The sequence below is a fragment of the Cryptomeria japonica genome, chromosome 5 (assembly GCF_030272615.1).
Source record: "Cryptomeria japonica chromosome 5, Sugi_1.0, whole genome shotgun sequence".
In the NCBI taxonomy this organism is placed as follows: domain Eukaryota; kingdom Viridiplantae; phylum Streptophyta; class Pinopsida; order Cupressales; family Cupressaceae; genus Cryptomeria; species Cryptomeria japonica.
The window spans coordinates 559,659,490-559,678,172 of NC_081409.1; the positions used below are offsets into that span (position 1 = coordinate 559,659,490).

Genomic DNA, 18,683 nt, shown 5'->3' on the forward strand with positions numbered 1-18,683 from the left:
ATTTGAGTGAATTCTAGGCAACTTTCTATTTTTCGAAAGTTTCTATTTTTAGGGAGTTTCTCATTGCCTCTCGAATTGTCTTTATTTTGCCAAAAATCAAACTTACTATTTTTAGCAGTTTCTATTTTTAGTAAGCTTCTATTTTTAGTAAATGTCATCATGTCCTGATTTACCCTAATTTTGATGTTTTGAAATACTTACTATTTTTAGTAAGTCTATTTTTGGCAGGTTCTTCATAGGCAGAGGTCCCGACACTGAAGACTGAACATTCTTGAAAATCCATGGCTAAATCCGAAAAGTTGAAAAGCGATCAGTTGATCAAAAAATGACTGTGGAATTCTTTCCTGAAGTGGAAAGGCACGAAAAATCTCCTAAGGCAAACAGGAATTCACTTCAATCCTTAAATGGCATCCCGATCTAGAAAATGAGCAAAAATTAGTTGTCTGGTAAAGAATCAATGAAAAATCCTTACATTGGCAAAATGGGTTCCAAAATGGATGGGCGCCAAATGGAGGTCTTGGAGGAATTTTCCTCCAAGACAAGGAATCCTTCACCCATCGAAAATTCATTCAAAGAGATAGGGCGCCAAAATGGGGTCATGGAGGATTTTTCCTCCATGACAAAATTCCTACACCATGTCTAATTAGAGCCCCAAGTCATGTCATGGAGCACTAAATGGGGGTTGTGGAGGAGTTTTCCTCCCAACCCAAAATTCCTACTACATGGAAGCAGCGCCCAAGTCAGGGAAAGGAGCGCTAGGCAAGGAATTTCCTTCCTAGTAATGAATTCCTCAACGTGATGAAATTGGCATTGAAAGAGGGGCATGGAAATTAAGTCAAGGAAGAATTCAAAATACCTTCCTCCGGAAGAAAATTCGCCCAAGGAACAAAATTCATGAAGAAATTTCAAGGCAAAGGTAAAAATTGATCAACGAGAAAGAATTTTCTCTCCTGAATTTCGGAGCTCAAAATTGAAAAAATTCCTAAAAAATAGGAAAGGTGATGAATTGATCAAAAAATTCTTCCCAAGGAGAAAATTACACCCAAGACAAAGACATTCCAAGAAAGTGAAAAATTGACTAAAGTGTTGGAAATTCCTTCCTTCAAGAAAGAATTCTTGGAAAAAGTAAAAAATTGACTAAGTGTTAGAAATTCCTTCCTCAAGGAACAAATTTCCAAAATTTCTTCTCCAACTCAAATGTGCCCAAGGTTGGAAGCGGGATGTGAAAATCAAGGTTCAAGAAAAAAGTTGAAAATTCAAAAAAATTCTTCCTCAAGGTGTTATTGTGAGCAAGATGATGAATTTCAAAGCACGAAAAAAGTTGGCTTAGTGTGAGAATTTTCTCTACCCAGGACTCAGGACAGGACAAATTTCCCAAACATGGAAGAAATGGTCGGTTGATGGAAGATCTTCCTTCATGACGAGGAATGCATGAGAACACGAGAAAATTCCTTCAAAAAAAAAAGAAAAAAAAAATCTCTATAAGGATTTTCTCTCTCCTCGAATTTTGAACGTAGAGGAATCCTTCAGATGTGGAAAAGATTGTTAAAATTCCTTCAAGAAAGGAAAATCTTCCAAAATGTCTTTTGTGAGCCTGGAATAGAAAGATTCTTGCAAAAGATGAGTTGGCAACATGCAAAGAGAATATTTTGTATTAATGAAGCACAACCCGGAAAATTATAGAAGTTCCTATGACGGCGGGGTCTACTTGCATGTCGAGAATCTATTGAATGCATGGAGGCATAATGGCGCATGCATGGCTGGAAATTTTTGACCAAGTGGCGACTAGGTCAACGCACGGTAAGGTAGTGGAGCATCTTTTTGCATGTAGTTGTCGAATTTAGGAGATGATGGAGCATTTATGGCATAATGAGCGATTTTGCATGGAGGAATCTTTATGACACATTCAGCGAATTTGATGGAAGTGTGGTGCATTTAATGCACAGTGGACGCCATTTTGGGCAAGAAAGAATTTATTGTAAATGGGCATGATGGGCATTTAATGTTTATTCCCACCTCGTTGCATCGTGTGTGTGGAATCTTATGGGTCAAACCCTAATTAGGGTTTGCATGTAATCAAGGTTGGATGCCTATATAAGGGGGTGACCCCTTCAATTGTACGGGGGGGGAGGGGAGGGGGGGGGGAAATTGTATGAAATTGTTGTGATAAGTTATTGAGATAATAACAGTGATGCATTGTTCTCTAATGGTGTTCACTTTAAGATATTTTTCAAAGCTTGCATGGTTTTACCTTCCTCACTTAGAGTAGATTTTTCATTTTCAAGTACGTAGGCGAACGAAGTTGATTGCAATGTTCTAAGGAGAAGATTGTATGCTCGTACCTTTTGTTGGTAGATGATTTCTATCAATAGTCCAAGGTTGGACTAAGCTATTCTTATGTGTATGCTTAACCTGAATTGTTGGATGAACATTGTTCTCTGATGGTGTTCATTAGCGGTTTAGAATCTTTTAAACACATTCCTTGAAGATTGCACCTGTTTCATGTAGTTGTCTACTAGTGGCGAAGTGAAGCATGGTTGATCCTATCCTAAACATTGCTATCTATTGAGTTCTTAGATTTAGCTTAGTCTTCCTAAACCCTTTCCCCTTTAATTTCAGTTCATTTTAGTTGAGTTCATTCGAAGTAGAACCATCACAGAATTGCTATATCTGATGATGAAGTCCCAACCACGGCAAAGAAGTGAAAGAATGATCAAACGTAAGTCCCCTTGGATTACCAACAAACATCTACCACACGAGCCTATATCCACATAAAGTCGCTAGTACACAATTGGAACCTTGGAGTCAATGCATGATCTTCCTGCAATCTTAGCATACATTTGATTTTGATCAAGAGAGGATAAGGTGACCATTGGGAAATTTTATTCTGTGTTGGTGTGGTCACAAAACGCACGTCAACACTTTTCCTATGGACCCATTGGATCCATCTGAATCCTCCCTGATTTTTCCCAAGTTTGTCTCAATGAACCCAACACTCCATCACATCCTACTGAAATCCACAAGGGAACAACACCAAACTGCAGATCCAGTTGAAACTAGACCCAAATTTCGCCAATAACTAGGCAGATTTGGTAACATGGATTAAAAACAATAACTCGAAAGAAATTGAAGCAAAAAGAGATGAAAAATTTGCAATAAAAAAACAAATTGAGGATGTTGTCTATACTAGATTTTTAGGGCACTAGTCCTTCCTGCGGAAACTCGGCTTGGGTTTTGGAGGTTCACAATCCTTGGCAGCAGGAATATGCAAGGGCTTCTATGCAATGTGCTCAACCTTCTTCTACGCAGGGTAGTAGACCAAATGCAAATTTTGCTTCACCTACGCCACCTCTTCATACAATCTTTGCAATCAAAGCTTGTTGTTTGGAGGTCGTTTTGCCAAGCACTTGCTTCCTAGCAGGACGGATAGTTGCAAGGACCAAGTCATTCTGGGGTTCACGCATCAGCCTCCTTTAGGTTCAGAGATGGGTGTGAAGCATGATTGGGATCCTTTTGGGTTGGATAGATGGGCTGTGAGGGCAATTTGGCGTAGCAATTTGAGGGCTTTTGGGACTCCTAAGGTCTTCAGGCCTTTCCATTCTCCGACAGCCCCTTTGATAGTGGAGCTCGGCAAGGATATTTTACTTGAGGTATCAAAAAATGAAGCATTTTTTGCAAAGCATGGACTGATTGGTCAATTCAAAGGGTTCTGGCCAAGCTTGCCTAAGCTCCACAAATGGATTTCAGATACGTGGTACCCAATCTTGGAAGGAGATGTTCAAATCTACCCTTGTGCACGAGGATTTTTTTGTGGTTGTCTTTGATGACATTCGGGATCGCCACACTATCCTTTGTGACTACCAATGGGACTGCGAGCAGCATCTGCTTATGTTAATACCTTGGCATCCCACCTTTGATCCAGCTATTGAATCTTTTTCTGCAATCCCAATGTGGGTAAGACTCCCAAATCTTCCACTTCAATTTTGGTTTGAGTTCTTTGAAGCTATTGGCAACTCGTTGGGGAAATTTTTGTGGGTTGATGAGGGCTTCACAAACTATTTGCATACCACATATGCCCACATATTGGTAGAGAATCCTAGAGATTGATGTCACCAAGGATCTCCACACCAACATCTCCCTTTGCATCAATGGTGGGAACTGGAATCAGATGATAAATTGTGAGGGTATCCCCTTTTAATGCTGCCAAGTGTCATCAAATTGGGCATTTGGCTGCTCAATGTTTCAAACAGAAGACAGATAGCCAAGTTACTTGATGGAGAGATGCTTTTCCCCACCACTATTCAATGGAGAAAGAAGAATCTTATGAGGATGGCAAATCCAATACTGTTAATGGCAAGCCTAGCGGGGACGATCTTCAAAAGAACCCAAACAGGAAAATTCAGGCCTCACCAAGGCCTTCAAATGCTCCCCCTCATGAGGGTAAATACTAAAGATAGTGTTAAAGCTACAATAAAAAAAGATTTGGAGGCGGGAGATCTTTCAGAAAGCACCATAATTGTTTCGGATAAGGATAAATCTCCAGAAAAGCCAAGGGAGAATCAGAGGATCATGGATTCAAAGGGATATTGGCCAGCTGTTAAAAGGAAAAAGAAGAAAAATGAGGTCAGTTTCAACAAGCTTCTTCACCCCCATGCCAAGAGTGGAGCAAAATCTGAGAGTTGATGTTGCCCCCATTTTCTCCCTGTAGATCCTGTTAGGGGGATGTCTGTGTTGCTTTTTTAGGGTTTTTTGTTTTTAATATATGGGTGCAGCCCCTTAGCTGCTATTTAACGATAAAAAAAAAGAGATGAAAAAATTTAGTTGGGCAGACAGAAAATAAGTACAATAAATGTGCAAGAAAAATGCACAAATAAAAGATAGATTAAATTAATTGATATACCACATTTTTCAGTATACAACTTTACACAAACTGGCGGTTAGACGAAAGCAAAATCAATGTTGGCATCAGTGATTATTTGTGACACCAAATATTAAGAACTCCAGATAGAGAATACTTTCGAAGAATGCTTTATTAATTCAAGTATGGCCAACCTATACTTGTGAGCTACATTCATCAAAGGCTTAATCTCAAGCCATTTTCCCATATTTACACAATAATCCATAAAAAAGTATTCATTGTGTATTCTACATATTATCAAACAACGTTTTATAATACCTATAAATAATCTAAAACTGCACAGATATGAACAATACAATGCAAAGACATATGAGTAAGGAAACGAGGTATTTATGATTACTTAGCATAATGATGATAAAATCAGACAAGCTACAGCCCAGTTTGATTGGTTTATGCAAAAATAAAAACAATGACTCCAGGTTGCTCATAAATCCACTTCAATTTCCAAAAGTCAATCTGTGAACCAGTAAAGAAAAACAATACAGATGGCAGATGGCAGATGTCCAATAATAACCAAACATCGCATAGGAGCAGTTTAATTTCCAATAAACCACAGGATAAAAGTAAAAATAATACAAACCCATGTAAAACAACCAACTAAGAAAAAATAAATACCTTATTTCGGATGATGCTACCAATTTTGACAATATCACACTGCATCTCATCATCTAGTATCTTAATTGCCTAACAAAAAATAACAACTTGAAACTCAGTTCACTGAAGACAAGAAATTCACAACAATTATGGTATTTATTATTATATGGACTGATTAATACAATTTCAAGAGTTTCCTAATTTCAACACCATGCATTTGCCTATGATAGGCCAATAGCAGGATTTTGAATTTCTCAACAAAAGCATAATCACTCGGACGCGGCTAAACTAGCTCCAAAACGAGGTTATAAAACTCATGTTATTGACTTTTTCGAAAATTTCCGAATAAACAAAGCCGCAGCTAATTCTGCTGATCACGATCAATGATCTGTATTTTTGACAAATTTCATGTTATTAACTTTTCGTACCATGTTGGAGTCAGTTTAGCCGCGGCCTAATAACTCTGATGTAAAACTTCTGTCTCTAGAATCTGAGCGACAGAAGCTTGACAGAAGATAAAGTTATTGTGTGGCTAGAATATAGTGCAAACTTACTTGTGGTGCAGGTACACTCCTTGACAAAAGTTTTATAAGGTCACGGGCTTTGACAATAATGTATGGATCCCGAGTCTTGCGAGTTGTTGAAACAGTCATTGTTCCCTCAACCTGCCATGCACATTAAAATATGACTGTGAGTTCAAAGCTTTGTAATAAAAGGGCACATAAGACCCTAACATGATTGATTGTCAGTCCAAGATAGAATCATCATATTCAATACGAGATAAAATAGATTGGCGAAAAACATGCAGATAAAAAATAAAATGACTATATTGAGGATTTATGGTTCTTAAAAAATCTTCAAACATTAGAAAATGGCAAGCTGGAACCAAATTCAAACAGAGAACATTTAGGAAGAACAATCTATAAAACAAAACTATCACACAACATGATGTTATTATTTCCTGCGGCATTTAGTAAACTGCATTCAATGAAAAATTGAAAATGCTAAAAATAACTCAACTTTCCAAAGCATTCATGCCCAAGAAAATATAGCATACAGCTAATTCAAAGCCCACCACATAGATTCAAAAACAGAATTTCAATGAGCACAAAAACCACGTCAAAAAGATCAGTAACAAAAATTTCAATCCTTGTAAGATAATAGGTTTTTTTATTAAGCATTTTCAGCTTTTATATACAGCACCACATCAATAAGATCGGAACAATAATTTCACCCTTACAAGATAATAGGTTTTTTTATCAAGCATAATCAGCCTTTGTATGCAGCACCATAACACTAAAACACTTGGTGAAAATGTCTCTTGCATGCATTAAAAGGTGGAGAACAACCCAGGAGGAGGGGCAGTCCAAGGGTGAAGGAGAGGATTAGATTTTTGGTGAGAAGCACACACATATCAAGTCAACTTTAAATCAGTAACAAAAGTTCTACCCTAATATGTGTATATATTTTATCAAGCATTCCAACCCTTGTGCACTGCAGTCTAAACGCTGATAAACGTTTGGTGAAAAGTCTCTTGCATAAATGTCCATGTCAACCTTGTCCCTTTCCCTGAAGTGATATGAGGAGAAAGGTGGTGGACAACACAACACGATCAAGTCCAGGTACAAAAGAGACAATTGAATTTCGGTGAGAAGCCATGCTGGTATCTTAAAAAATATCAGTGCTTGTATCCACAATAGAAATCCTTTGTTCTGTGGTGAAGAGATAAATCCAAAATTTATGTTTACATTGCTATGTATTAATGACTTGCGCAGTGAGTGATGCTGTCTTATATAGGTCCCCAATCATATGAAATAAACTCCAACAATGACACAAATGCCTGCTAAGTTGACTTAGGTAATCATCTGTCATTTTTGTAATAATTTGATACTATTTCCATGAGTTCAACATGGATTTGGAACTAGTGAACCATTATATCTCCATTCTATGATCTGAGAATATTAATCTTTCATATAAAAAAATGTATAATGTGTAAATCTTATGTTGACCGTATAAATCCTTCCAAATTTTAACCACTACTATTTTTTTCTAATTCCTTTAACTTAAGCAATCAGAGAAAAAGTTTGACATTTAAATGCACGTAAAGTTGCAGCATTCATTTTTTCTAGACCTAGAAGACCTCAAATGATATTGTTTGAAATATGACAAGTTTATATACTTTCTACATGTTTCAGACATAATCAAACCACATGTTGTGCAGCATATACCCTAATAGATGAATTCAGTTGTTTCTAAAGATTGCTGATAACTTATGACATTGCTTATAGCTGTCTATAACTTCCAGTGAACTTGGTGATCCCACATCAATGAGGTTGTCAATCCAATTCCCAAATATGTGTTGATACCATGTCAAGGCTAGCCAATAGATTATCAGTGACGCCAAGGCAATATGCTGATATCTTCAAAGCAAGCTCTTGGTCTTGTTTGTTTACATCCCGTGTAACTGGATTCTGCAGAAACCCGGGCTGAACCTACAATAGGTTATCGTCGTCTATAATTCTTCAATGAATTTGGCGATCCCAAATCAATGAGGCTGTCAATCCAATCCCCAAATATTTGTTAATACCATTTTAAGGCTAATCAATAAATATCAATAATGCCAGGCAATGCTATTGTCATCGAAGCAAGATTTTGGTCTTGTTTGTTTACATCCTATGTAACTGGATTCTTCAGGAACCCTAGCTGAACACAAACCAGTCTGGGTTCTAACCTGGAAAATTAATTTTTAAATGGAAAGCAAAAAATTTAAATTAAAAAACCCTAACCCAAATAACAACTTTCCTTGGTATCAATTGAGGATAGGTGGAACAAGGCTGCTACACAGCATCATTTGCATAGTGCAGCTAGTGGGAATGGCACCGGCACTGCTTGTCCTTATGACAAACTAGCTGATGAAATTGATGCTCTTGATGAGGAGCAATATGATGATTTCTGTTGATTTTACACTAAGTTGCATTTTGGGGTACAGGTTCACTGGCACAGCAATTTTTTAGCCTGGATTCAGTATGGCTGGTTATATATACACGTCTTCCATGTTTATGTATATGCATACATCTGTATACAATGATACATATGTGTGTGTGTGGGGGTTGGGGGGGAGAGGGGGGGTGAGCCGGGTGGTAATATACATACATACAGGCATATAATTTAGTTTAAACTTCGAATTTTTACTTTAATATATAACTTAATTATAATAATATAAAACAATTTAATTATATTAATATATAACAATTTAATACAATTATATTATTTATCGAACTATATATTATATTAGAATATGATGAAAATCTCTATATGAGATAACATTATCAAATTAGAGCCACATATATTATTTGCTTAAGGTTAAGACAAATGTATTTCTAAAACACTATTAATCAGACTATGAATTTATCTAAACTTTCCGCTGAACCCTATTATAAACTCATTTACTACTGCCTTCCATACTCTGCCCCAAATATCATTGTCAAAGAAAATATGGCTGCCATCAAATATTTTATTTCCTTCAATCTGGTCAAAGCAACATGGATAAGGGCAACATAGTGACACAAGAATGAGATGCAGGAATGATTGTTGCAATGGTATGTAGCCCATAGTTGAACTACTCGCCAAGGCCCGAAAAAAAAACTCGGCAACTTAAAAATTTGCTTAAATTTAATTAGAAATGGATTTTTTTTTGCAAAATTCAAAGAGGAGATGCATCCAATGAGTCAATAAATGAGGACACCAAAAAACAAGCTCAGTCTAGATATATTTGATTGATTTAAATGCGAATTGGGTACAAAATGGCATCCTCATGTGGAATGCTGATGGCTGATAGTCTGAAATAAAATGAAATAGCAAATTGTCTTTGTAAAACTCAAAGTAAATACTAAATCAAAACATTTACATCTTCCTCTTCCCAGCTCTAGTGAAAACTAGGGGAGAGGTAGAACTAAACAGTCTAGTCCTAGCCTCCTAGGAGTCCAATGTGGCTCCTCCACCTCGCCAAAATGAGGTTGAGGGTATCACCCCTCCTAGGGGTCTGAAGGTGAGAGAAAGAGATAGAGAGATAGGTGTAGACCTTAGGGGAGAGAGAACAGGGTGAGATAGAGAGTGATAGAGAGGGGATAAAGGAAGAGTGATAGGGAGATAGACAGGTCTAGAATTCAAGGCAAATAAAGTAAGAGATATTGTGAGCGAGATAATGCTAATAGGAGCCTACTGAAAACTGAAATTTGACTGAGTCTAAAAATTTAAAAGATCTTCTAAAACCTAGAATTTGTATTACAACTCCTAGAGATCTGAAACCACTCTCAAACATCCTAGCAATATATACATGAAATATAACTTAAAGGAAAGGAAAGCGACATATTGAAATGTGACTTATATTTCATGTATATATTCTGATGAAGAGAATTAGACTGACTTGAAAAAAAATGAGCCTTTTTTTTTACGTAGCCAAGTTTTTGCCTCGAGTTAATGGCATAAATACTCGCCGACCAAAACAAGACTTGCCGAATACTCTGCGAGTTTTCCATTTAAGATCTTACCCATCCAGGAGAAAATAGTATATTTCTTCTTTTTTCTAATATTAATATTTTTCAATTGTTTTTATGCCTAGCAGACCATGGGTCCTAAATTCACCCAGGCCACAGCCATGTCATCCCAAAGGCCATACCTAGGCCATATAGTACAGCGAGAACAACCATTTTAGAAGAACCCAATAACATAGATTTTACATGTGCAGATGCACTAATCTAAACCATTTTCATTTATCTTTAATATTTGACAATTGGCATTGAAATATCACTTTTCAGTTGTATTCTGTATTTAATTTGTGTTTTGTGCAAATACAGTATAACTATAATTCTATATATTATTAATATCAGTTAAATATATTAGTACTGCTGAAACCAGCTGCATTGAACCTAGGGAAAAGTAGGGAAACCATCAATGCTCCCTGGGGATGTGTCCCCTCCTTTTTGCCCTTGTCCGTTGTAGGGTACGTTTCGAGGATGCCTAGAAAATATCCTCCTCCCCCACCCCTGTCCCCTTGAAAAAAAATGGAAACGTTTCCAAAATGTCCCTGGTGGGTTAGGGCACATTAGGAACAGCTCCTCCCCCACCCCCTTCCAGCCCTGGTCCATCTTATTGTCAACTAAGGCAGTAATCTTAATCAATGCTGCGACCCCAAACTTAATGAAGCAGCAATTTAATACAGCACTTCATTAATTTACAGCCGCAGGTCATTAGTAAAGGGGCACAGGTGTAGGGAAATGATTTAATTAAGTTAATAACAATCAGCGATTTACTCAAAGGCAAACACATTGTACTGAAGGTAGCCTCCCTTGGAAGGAAGATGACCGTTGGCAGAGAGAGAGAGAGAGAGAGAGAGAGAGAGAGAGAGAGCAAATCATCCATTCAAGAAGACCATGGCAGAAGAAGATGTTTTCAGAGTACTGAGCATCGATCAGAAAGAGATTGGAAAGTACTTAGCACTCAACCAGATTAAGATTACTGTTTCAGACTGCAACATACTAAGTCAGCAACCCATGTGTGGGGTATGATGTGTATATATGTATTTGGCCTAGTAATTATGCATTATTAAATGTTAGATATAATCTTGCTGATTGTATGTAGCTATTAATATCTTTGCCATATCTCTGCCTGTATATATGTAACAAATATGACAATTTCCTTAAGGAATTCTTATCCATTGGACTATCTCATTTTGGAGGGAGACATGGTACATATGAAGGATTGCAAGCAGCTAGGAAGCCACGCCAATAGAGATACCCCAAGTGGGGCTGGAGGTGAAAATGGAGGTTGTCATTCTGTGCTCCTGGGCTCAGTGGAATGGCTCGATGCAATGGTCTCCGAACTGGTGCTCCCTAATGATGATGAGTTGGTTGGATAGAACTTCAAAGAGAATTCCATATGTACACCTTGGATGTTACAATAGTAAATCTGAATTCTATTTGTTCAATATTGGTTTATATGTTTATTTATCTTGTGATACTAACCTGGTTGTAGGCCCTACATCAGGATAGTGAGATAACAATTTCCAATTCCAAGCATTATTCAAACCCTAATTGAAGAATTTTTGGGCAGATTAGGTTAAGTCCCAGTAAATTACATATTACATTTCTTATTTTAATTGAACTTGTGATTTTAGAGCAAGATTTAGGATCATCCCAAAAGGGCACATTACAAGCAATGGCAATTCTTACCTAAAGCTCTTCAAGATTCTTAGGCAAAACAGTGAGGGGTCTTCTTCCTCACATCTTGATTTCTAAAAAATGTTGTGGCTTTAACCACAATAGTTTACTGCTATTCTTAGGCATGTAGGTACCTAATAAACCACTTGGTTGTGTTTCTCTTTGAGATTATTTACTTGAATGAAGAGCAAAAGTCATTTGATTACAATCAGAGAATACATTTTGAGGCCCTGGTTGTATAACTGGTGGACCAAAGTCACATTTAATAACTGTAACAAAGTTTGAGAGTTAAGAGGTGAAGTAGAAATCTACTAAATCAAAGAAATTGGATTAAGAGAAGATACATCATGAAACCATACCTTCAAAATGTTGTATGAACAACTATAAGGCTGCACGGTAGTTTACAGTAGAGAATAGCATTAGTTGTCTAACTCTTTTCATTGTATTCTACACTTTTTTAAATTTTTTGCTACCCAGATCAAGAAAGACAAAGTTTTACAGGTTCCTTAGCAGTGATAAAATGGCTCCAGAAAAGTATTGCCACCCAAGGTCCATGTGCTGAAGCTCAGAAAGTAACAAGAACGACAAGAATGCTTTCTCCAAAAAACTTGTTATTTCTTTAGTTATTTCTAACGCATAGCATCCATCATAGCATGCTTTGAGCATCACAAGAGGCATTGTAGATATTAGAATTGAAAAACAAAGATATCACAAATAAGGGGAAATTATCCCATATCCTGAACTTCAGACCAAAAGCTTCTTTGGTAAGGGAGGTGTAATCTTGATTAGATCATAAAAAATATGACAAACATGCAAAGACATGGATTTTTGTGAACAATAAATTGGATATAGGAAAGCTATGTGCAGTTGTAGGTGTTGGTAAGATTACAGAGCAGGAAGAAGAGAGAGAGTATAGAGTGATTGCAGAAGTGTCTTAAGCTGTACCACATTTGTAGTTACATCCACTGATAATACATGTGCCAGAATTTGGAATCAAAACTGAACAGTTGCTGTTTCAGCTTCTTGTGTTGATGGATTTTTTTCTTGACCCTATAAGAACCTTGTGGTGCATAGGAACCTATAAATTGGTGGTTGCATTGGCTTGTACAAAGGCAATGGGAGGAAAATTCCATTTTGTGCCTTCTCAAATTGAGGGAAGAGAGAACAACTTATAGTTGTATCTTCTTCTTTTAGAATTAAGCAAAACAATTATATGTAGCTTTTCAAAGAGATGGGAGGCAAAGGAAAGGAACATCAAAGCAAAGGCAAATATACACCTAATAGAGCAAGGGCCTGATTGTATCCTGTAATGTCCCCACTTTGAAATAGAATTTAATGGTAAATAATAATAATAAAATTAAAAATACAAAAGAATATAATTAAATATAGTTAAATTTTATTAAGTTAATGAATGGTCAAAAGCCATGGAATGAAAAGTTGGGACTCCCTCAAACATGAAATATATAAGGGAGACGAGAACCTCATTTGAGAGGGGGGTAATTTGGGAATCAGAAGTGCAGATCAGATTTTAATAAGAAGTGCAGATCTGATTGTGAAAAGTTGTGTCCCTTTCAAAGGGCAGAAATAATGAAGAGTTGCGCTCTTTCAAAGGGTGCTAATGGTGAAATGGTGCGTCTCTTGCCAAAGGGCATACACAATGAAGAGGTGTGACCTCTCCCTCGCATTGAGAGATATAAAGGAAAGGAATCAAAAGCCTCCAGTGACATCACCATCGAACAGATCAGATCAGATCAGAACTGTTATTAAGTTACAGGTAGTAGCATCCTTGTTCTTGGTGGTATGCATGGGGATGTGCTTAATATGTATGCTTAATATATGACGCCTGATAATGTTCTCATGCAAAATTTAATAGTAATATTAATATAGACTGCAATATGTATGAAAGTCATACTCAATTTCATATATACCCATAATACATGAGAATTTAGTATACTCGTAGCCTAATCCTTGCTTTTCTTTTAATGCCTATGCTAGGATTGGATATGGAGTTGTTAGGGAAAGGCGGTATTAATACCTTGCAAGGTAGATAAGACCTGTGGTGGAATGGCCACGTGCTACATCATACAAAGGCAATGGATAAGGCATGTGGTGGAATGGGCATATGTTACATCATACAAAGGCACTACTTGTAAAGGATGGTTTTCTAGCGCCCTAACAAAGATACTTCCCAATCTCCGCTAAGATTGATCATTAGGATTGATTAGGGATTAGAACTGGCTATGTTGATTATCCATTGTATGATGGATGCTAATTGTTCCCTAGAGCTAACAAATGCATAATAAAATATAATAAGTATGATGATATGTGTTTAATTATTGGAAAATAGGCTATCTCCTAATAGGGGACATTACACATCCATAGCCAAGGTCTTATTGAATGGAACAAGAGGCAGATTGTATCCAATCATTTGCACAATCATTGACCATATATGCATATGCTTTGAATCTAAACTTAGCTGTAAAAGTTGGCTTTCATCATCCGATTGAGCACAGATCATCTAGATTCGAACATATTAACAGAATATGTGTCAATGAACATTGACTTCAAACTATACAGAAATGACAACACATTATTACATAATTTGATACTCTACAAAAACACCATTTAGTACATAATATCGAAATCTTGTTAGCATTTAGTGATTGTCTCATATGACTTGAATTTCCTGAAGGAATTGAAAATTTCTGCTAGCATTGCTGGGGAAGGCGTGTTAGTCTGCATATCTTATTTAAAAAGCCCAAGGTTGAATAATCTACAGATGTCATTGCATTTGTATGTTCCGCCTCTAGCCTGGCTCTAATGTTGACTATACTTTTCTAGTAATTCAGATACTCAGATTTGCCATGAGTCTTTATTATGTAGTACAAGAATTCTGATAAACATCCATAAAGTAACCAGAGATAATTTTGAAATCTCATAAGAATAACCAACATAACCAAATGATGTTAACATCCGGAGCAAATGAAACAAATAAAAGCTAGCTTCATAGAAAGGTGAGATATGTGAACTTTGAAACAATCCTCTCCTATTGCCAATCACACATTAAGAAGCTTTGGAAGATTATATCCCATGAACTACAACATCGCTGAGAACTCCTAGGTGCCAAATATGAGTTAAGATAAAATCAAAATAAATGTTTTCTACAACATTTATACAATTGATAGGCACGATATGGGTTGATTCACATAACATAACCCAAAGACAACACAAAATTGACAAATATTCAAAATAATATAAATTTCAAAGAGCTTTTTTAATAATTAGCTACAATACTATGCATTGCAGGGCAAAGGTAGATTGGATCCTAAACACAAGGGCCTTTTCAACATTATTAGCCAGATTACATGGGATAACGCCAAGGGCAATGATTTCCTGAATGACATTTTGAATCCTAGCTGGATCAGCTTTAAGCATAATTTAGGGCAGGTGTGAACTCTATAGGTAATTAAAATGTGGTCATTACAGGAAACTCAAGTCCACCAATCAATCCAAAGGGTACTGGCTTGCACCAAGACGGTGCCATGATAATCCTACAATATTGCCACCCAAAATCCTAGGTTTCAGATTTCAATTGTCATCACATTCAAAACAAAATAGAAGAAAAGTGCCACACAAGAAAATCTTAAAAAGTTCAAACCCCACAATCAGAATATAAAAAAATTCATATTGTAGAATTTCAAACCATAAAATTTGAAACCCTAACAAGATCAAACCCTAAAAACTGTCAATTCAAACTGTACAATTTCAAACCCTAAAAATTGAAGTCATAGAATTTCAAAGCCTAAAACAACTGAGGCCCTATAATTAAAATAATTGAAAACTCAAGCATATTGAGAATATCTATCTACACCAAAATTGTAGTGGTTTCAATATGAAGGCCTGTGATTTCTCAATGGCAAATGAAGCAAAGAGGGATATATGGCCAACAAATTTGGCATTGCTCCATTCAAGAGAGTAGTAGACATCTAAATTCTCCACCTAATTTCTTCATTCCTCACAATGCTCCAAGTGCACAACCTTCACTTGAAGGTACCACTTTGAATTGAGAGAAACAAATCGTAAGGCAAGGATGGCAGCTGCAAATTTTGGTACTAAGATTATATATCATTCAATGTGGCAAGCAGTGCATATTGAGATGTATTGGCAAATGTGTAAACAATTGCTGGTGAAAAATTTAAGATTCAAACTTTGCACAATTTTAGTGGCCCACTGTTAGAGGGAGACATTGAAAATGCACAGCTTGTAAATAGATGATCAAAGAAAAGTATGTCAGAAAAAGAGCTGTAACATTTTACTGGATGGATGGGCAGATGGCAAGAATAGGATGGTGGGAAAAAATTTAGAAGCTTCAAGTGGCATATTGGTGCTCTTTAAGTCCATAGATGTTTCGCATGAATGAAGAATGCTAACATTTTGTGCAATTTGTTGGAGAGAGTGATTCAAGAGTTTGGGGTAGAGAACATTGTCTAAATTACCATAGATAATGCAGCAGCATATGTACCCACAAGCAGACTTATTCAAAAGAAGCATCTCACAATTTGTTAGAGTCCTTGTGCTTCCCATTGCCTAGTGTTGTCAGATAGGAACTGGAAACAGGAAAGACTAACTTACAGTCACTGCAAGGCCATTGCAGCAACATCTAATGATGTGTGGCACCATTTAAAGGATAACTATGCATGATCACATGCAGGAGGACACATCCCTACACTGATAGGAGGCTATATTAGCACCAATTCCTACCGTAAGAAGGGAGAGCATGGGATATGAGGAAGGAGAAAAACAAAACAGAGTGGAGAGCAAACCAAAGAAATATACATATATAAAGCAGAGGACTACCCAAGTACATGTGATGTTTATATCCATGCTTGTGGTATAGGATGTATATTGCACAAAGACCATAAAATGTGAATATATGCACAGAGTGATCTTATGGTGTCCATGAATGTGTAAAATTGTTTTCTTTGTGTTATATATGCATTATCTTTCGTGCTATTCTAATTTACTTGTGGGATTAACTTCTCTGTAAGTGAAGCTGTGTAGTATGAAGCAGAAAATACACACAAAAGAGTATACCAGGAGTGCAAAACCACAATGCTGTAAATCAGTGCAGCAATGCACCCTGAAATCTCGTCAAACAGCACAATATGATAGCCAGTAGTCTCAATGCCAAAACCCAAGCCCAAAAATCAAACCAAAATATAATGATGCCTGGGAAAAAACAACTTACAAGATTCAGTTCACAAGCTATGCCATGTTCCTTCAAAGCCCGTGTCACAACAGGCCATGCGTCTTGCAAGTATTTTTCTGCAAATATGTTTCAAAAACAGATAAGAAGAGAAAAGAAAAACATGAAACAAAAAATAAAGTTAAATTTTCACGGATGTACATTCTTTATTTTATGATTTCTGGAATCACCAAATCCTTTTTTTGTCTAAACGAGTAAGGAAATAACACGGTAAATCCATAAACTCGTATAACTAAACCCTGGGTACTGAACCTAAAATCCACTAAATACAAAACTCTTAAAACTAAAGAGAAGGAAAGTTTCTGTAAAGTTGTCTAGAATCAAACCAAAAACCTAACATATATAAAACCCTGAAAACACTAAGAACTATCTGAAAAAAAAAAAAAACCTTAAGACTATCGATATCCTGAAAACTCTAAACAGACCGGAAGGAAGACTCTAAAACCCTTTTAAACCTTTAAATTTTAACGCCCTCGAAAACTATTAAGAATCCTGAATGCCATAAATATAATTGAAAGCCTTAAAAGCCCTAATAAGTAGGTAGGCATTGTACCTCTGTATTGGGGAAAGAGGGTGGAGAAGGAGCTGACTTCAAGCATGCCAGCTTCATTCCAGGAAGGGTCAAATTTATCAACTTTCCAATGGTCAATGTCGGGGGTATCCCATGGCTTGGGCTTATCATGTTTGCCTTTGTATCTAGGGGGCCTTGCCTCCTGTTGCTTCTCTTCTGTCTCTTCCATAGTCCTATAATCTCACACAACCAAGGCCTTCAATGTAGAAAGCAAGTGAAAATACAGACTGACAGATTAAATTCATAAGCTCATTTGATCGCACACTCTAAGCATTGCTATTGTGCTGTTTGGCGACTTTTTTTTGTCTGCTGCTCTGTCTAGTCTTGATCATATATTGTCTTTTGTAAGCCATTCTTCATTTCAATCTTACATGAAAGAAAAATAAGCGTCCTGCGTATTATACGATTTTATGTAGATGCATCGGTAGAAGATTTAATTCATATTCAGATAAATGTAAAGACGGTTTGGCTCGCGAGTAAATTACAGTTCTTCAATTCATCTTTCCCCACGTTTAGAGCATTGTTTTTCAAATTGACAAATGAATGTAATTTAATATATTTAGTTCTTTCCGTAGGTTTTGCTTTTCTGATTATTATTTTATTTTTCAAAATATCATTTTTATAAAAAGTTGAGATTTATATTTTAAAATTTGATATATTCTAGAAATTATTTATGTACATTATTATTGGTTTAAAATATTAATATTATAAGAACATTTTTTTACAAATGATATAATTTTTACATTTCTTTATATTTTATAAAGAAAGATTTAACTAAAAATGGTGCAAGCGAGCAAGAGTGGGAGCGAGAGTAGGATAGTGCGAATCTAGGAAACAGAGGCAAATAGTGAATTTCAAAGAGTAACGAAAATCTGGCAAAGAGAAATTCGGTAAATTTGGAGGAATTATAATTCCCTAAATCGAAGGAGCGAATTGACAAAGAACCACAGAAGGGCAACCACATTCTGCAATGGGTGTTTGAGAGGGGTCGTTGGGTGGACAAATGCACACCTGAAGACAGGCGATCAAGGCAGAGGAACTCGCAACAAAACATCCCTCTACCAAACAACATGAAACGTTATAATACAACATGGACATGAATGAAGGATACAGGGG

At 36.5% G+C, this 18,683-nt stretch overlaps 1 protein-coding gene across 1 annotated transcript in view; it reads right to left on the bottom strand.

The window, feature by feature from the left end:
• Window positions 1-18,084, bottom strand: part of LOC131077720 (KRR1 small subunit processome component) — a 45,846-nt gene extending 27,762 nt beyond the window's left edge. Inside the window, exons 1-4 of the mRNA XM_058015258.2 lie at window positions 17,550-18,084; window positions 16,979-17,055; window positions 6,067-6,177; window positions 5,534-5,602 (exon numbers count right to left, since the gene is read on the bottom strand). Coding sequence (XP_057871241.2) covers window positions 5,534-5,602; window positions 6,067-6,177; window positions 16,979-17,055; window positions 17,550-17,736 — 444 coding nt within the window. The 5' untranslated portion in view covers window positions 17,737-18,084. The remainder of the gene's footprint in view (window positions 1-5,533; window positions 5,603-6,066; window positions 6,178-16,978; window positions 17,056-17,549) is intronic.
• Window positions 18,085-18,683: the final 599 nt, after the last annotated feature.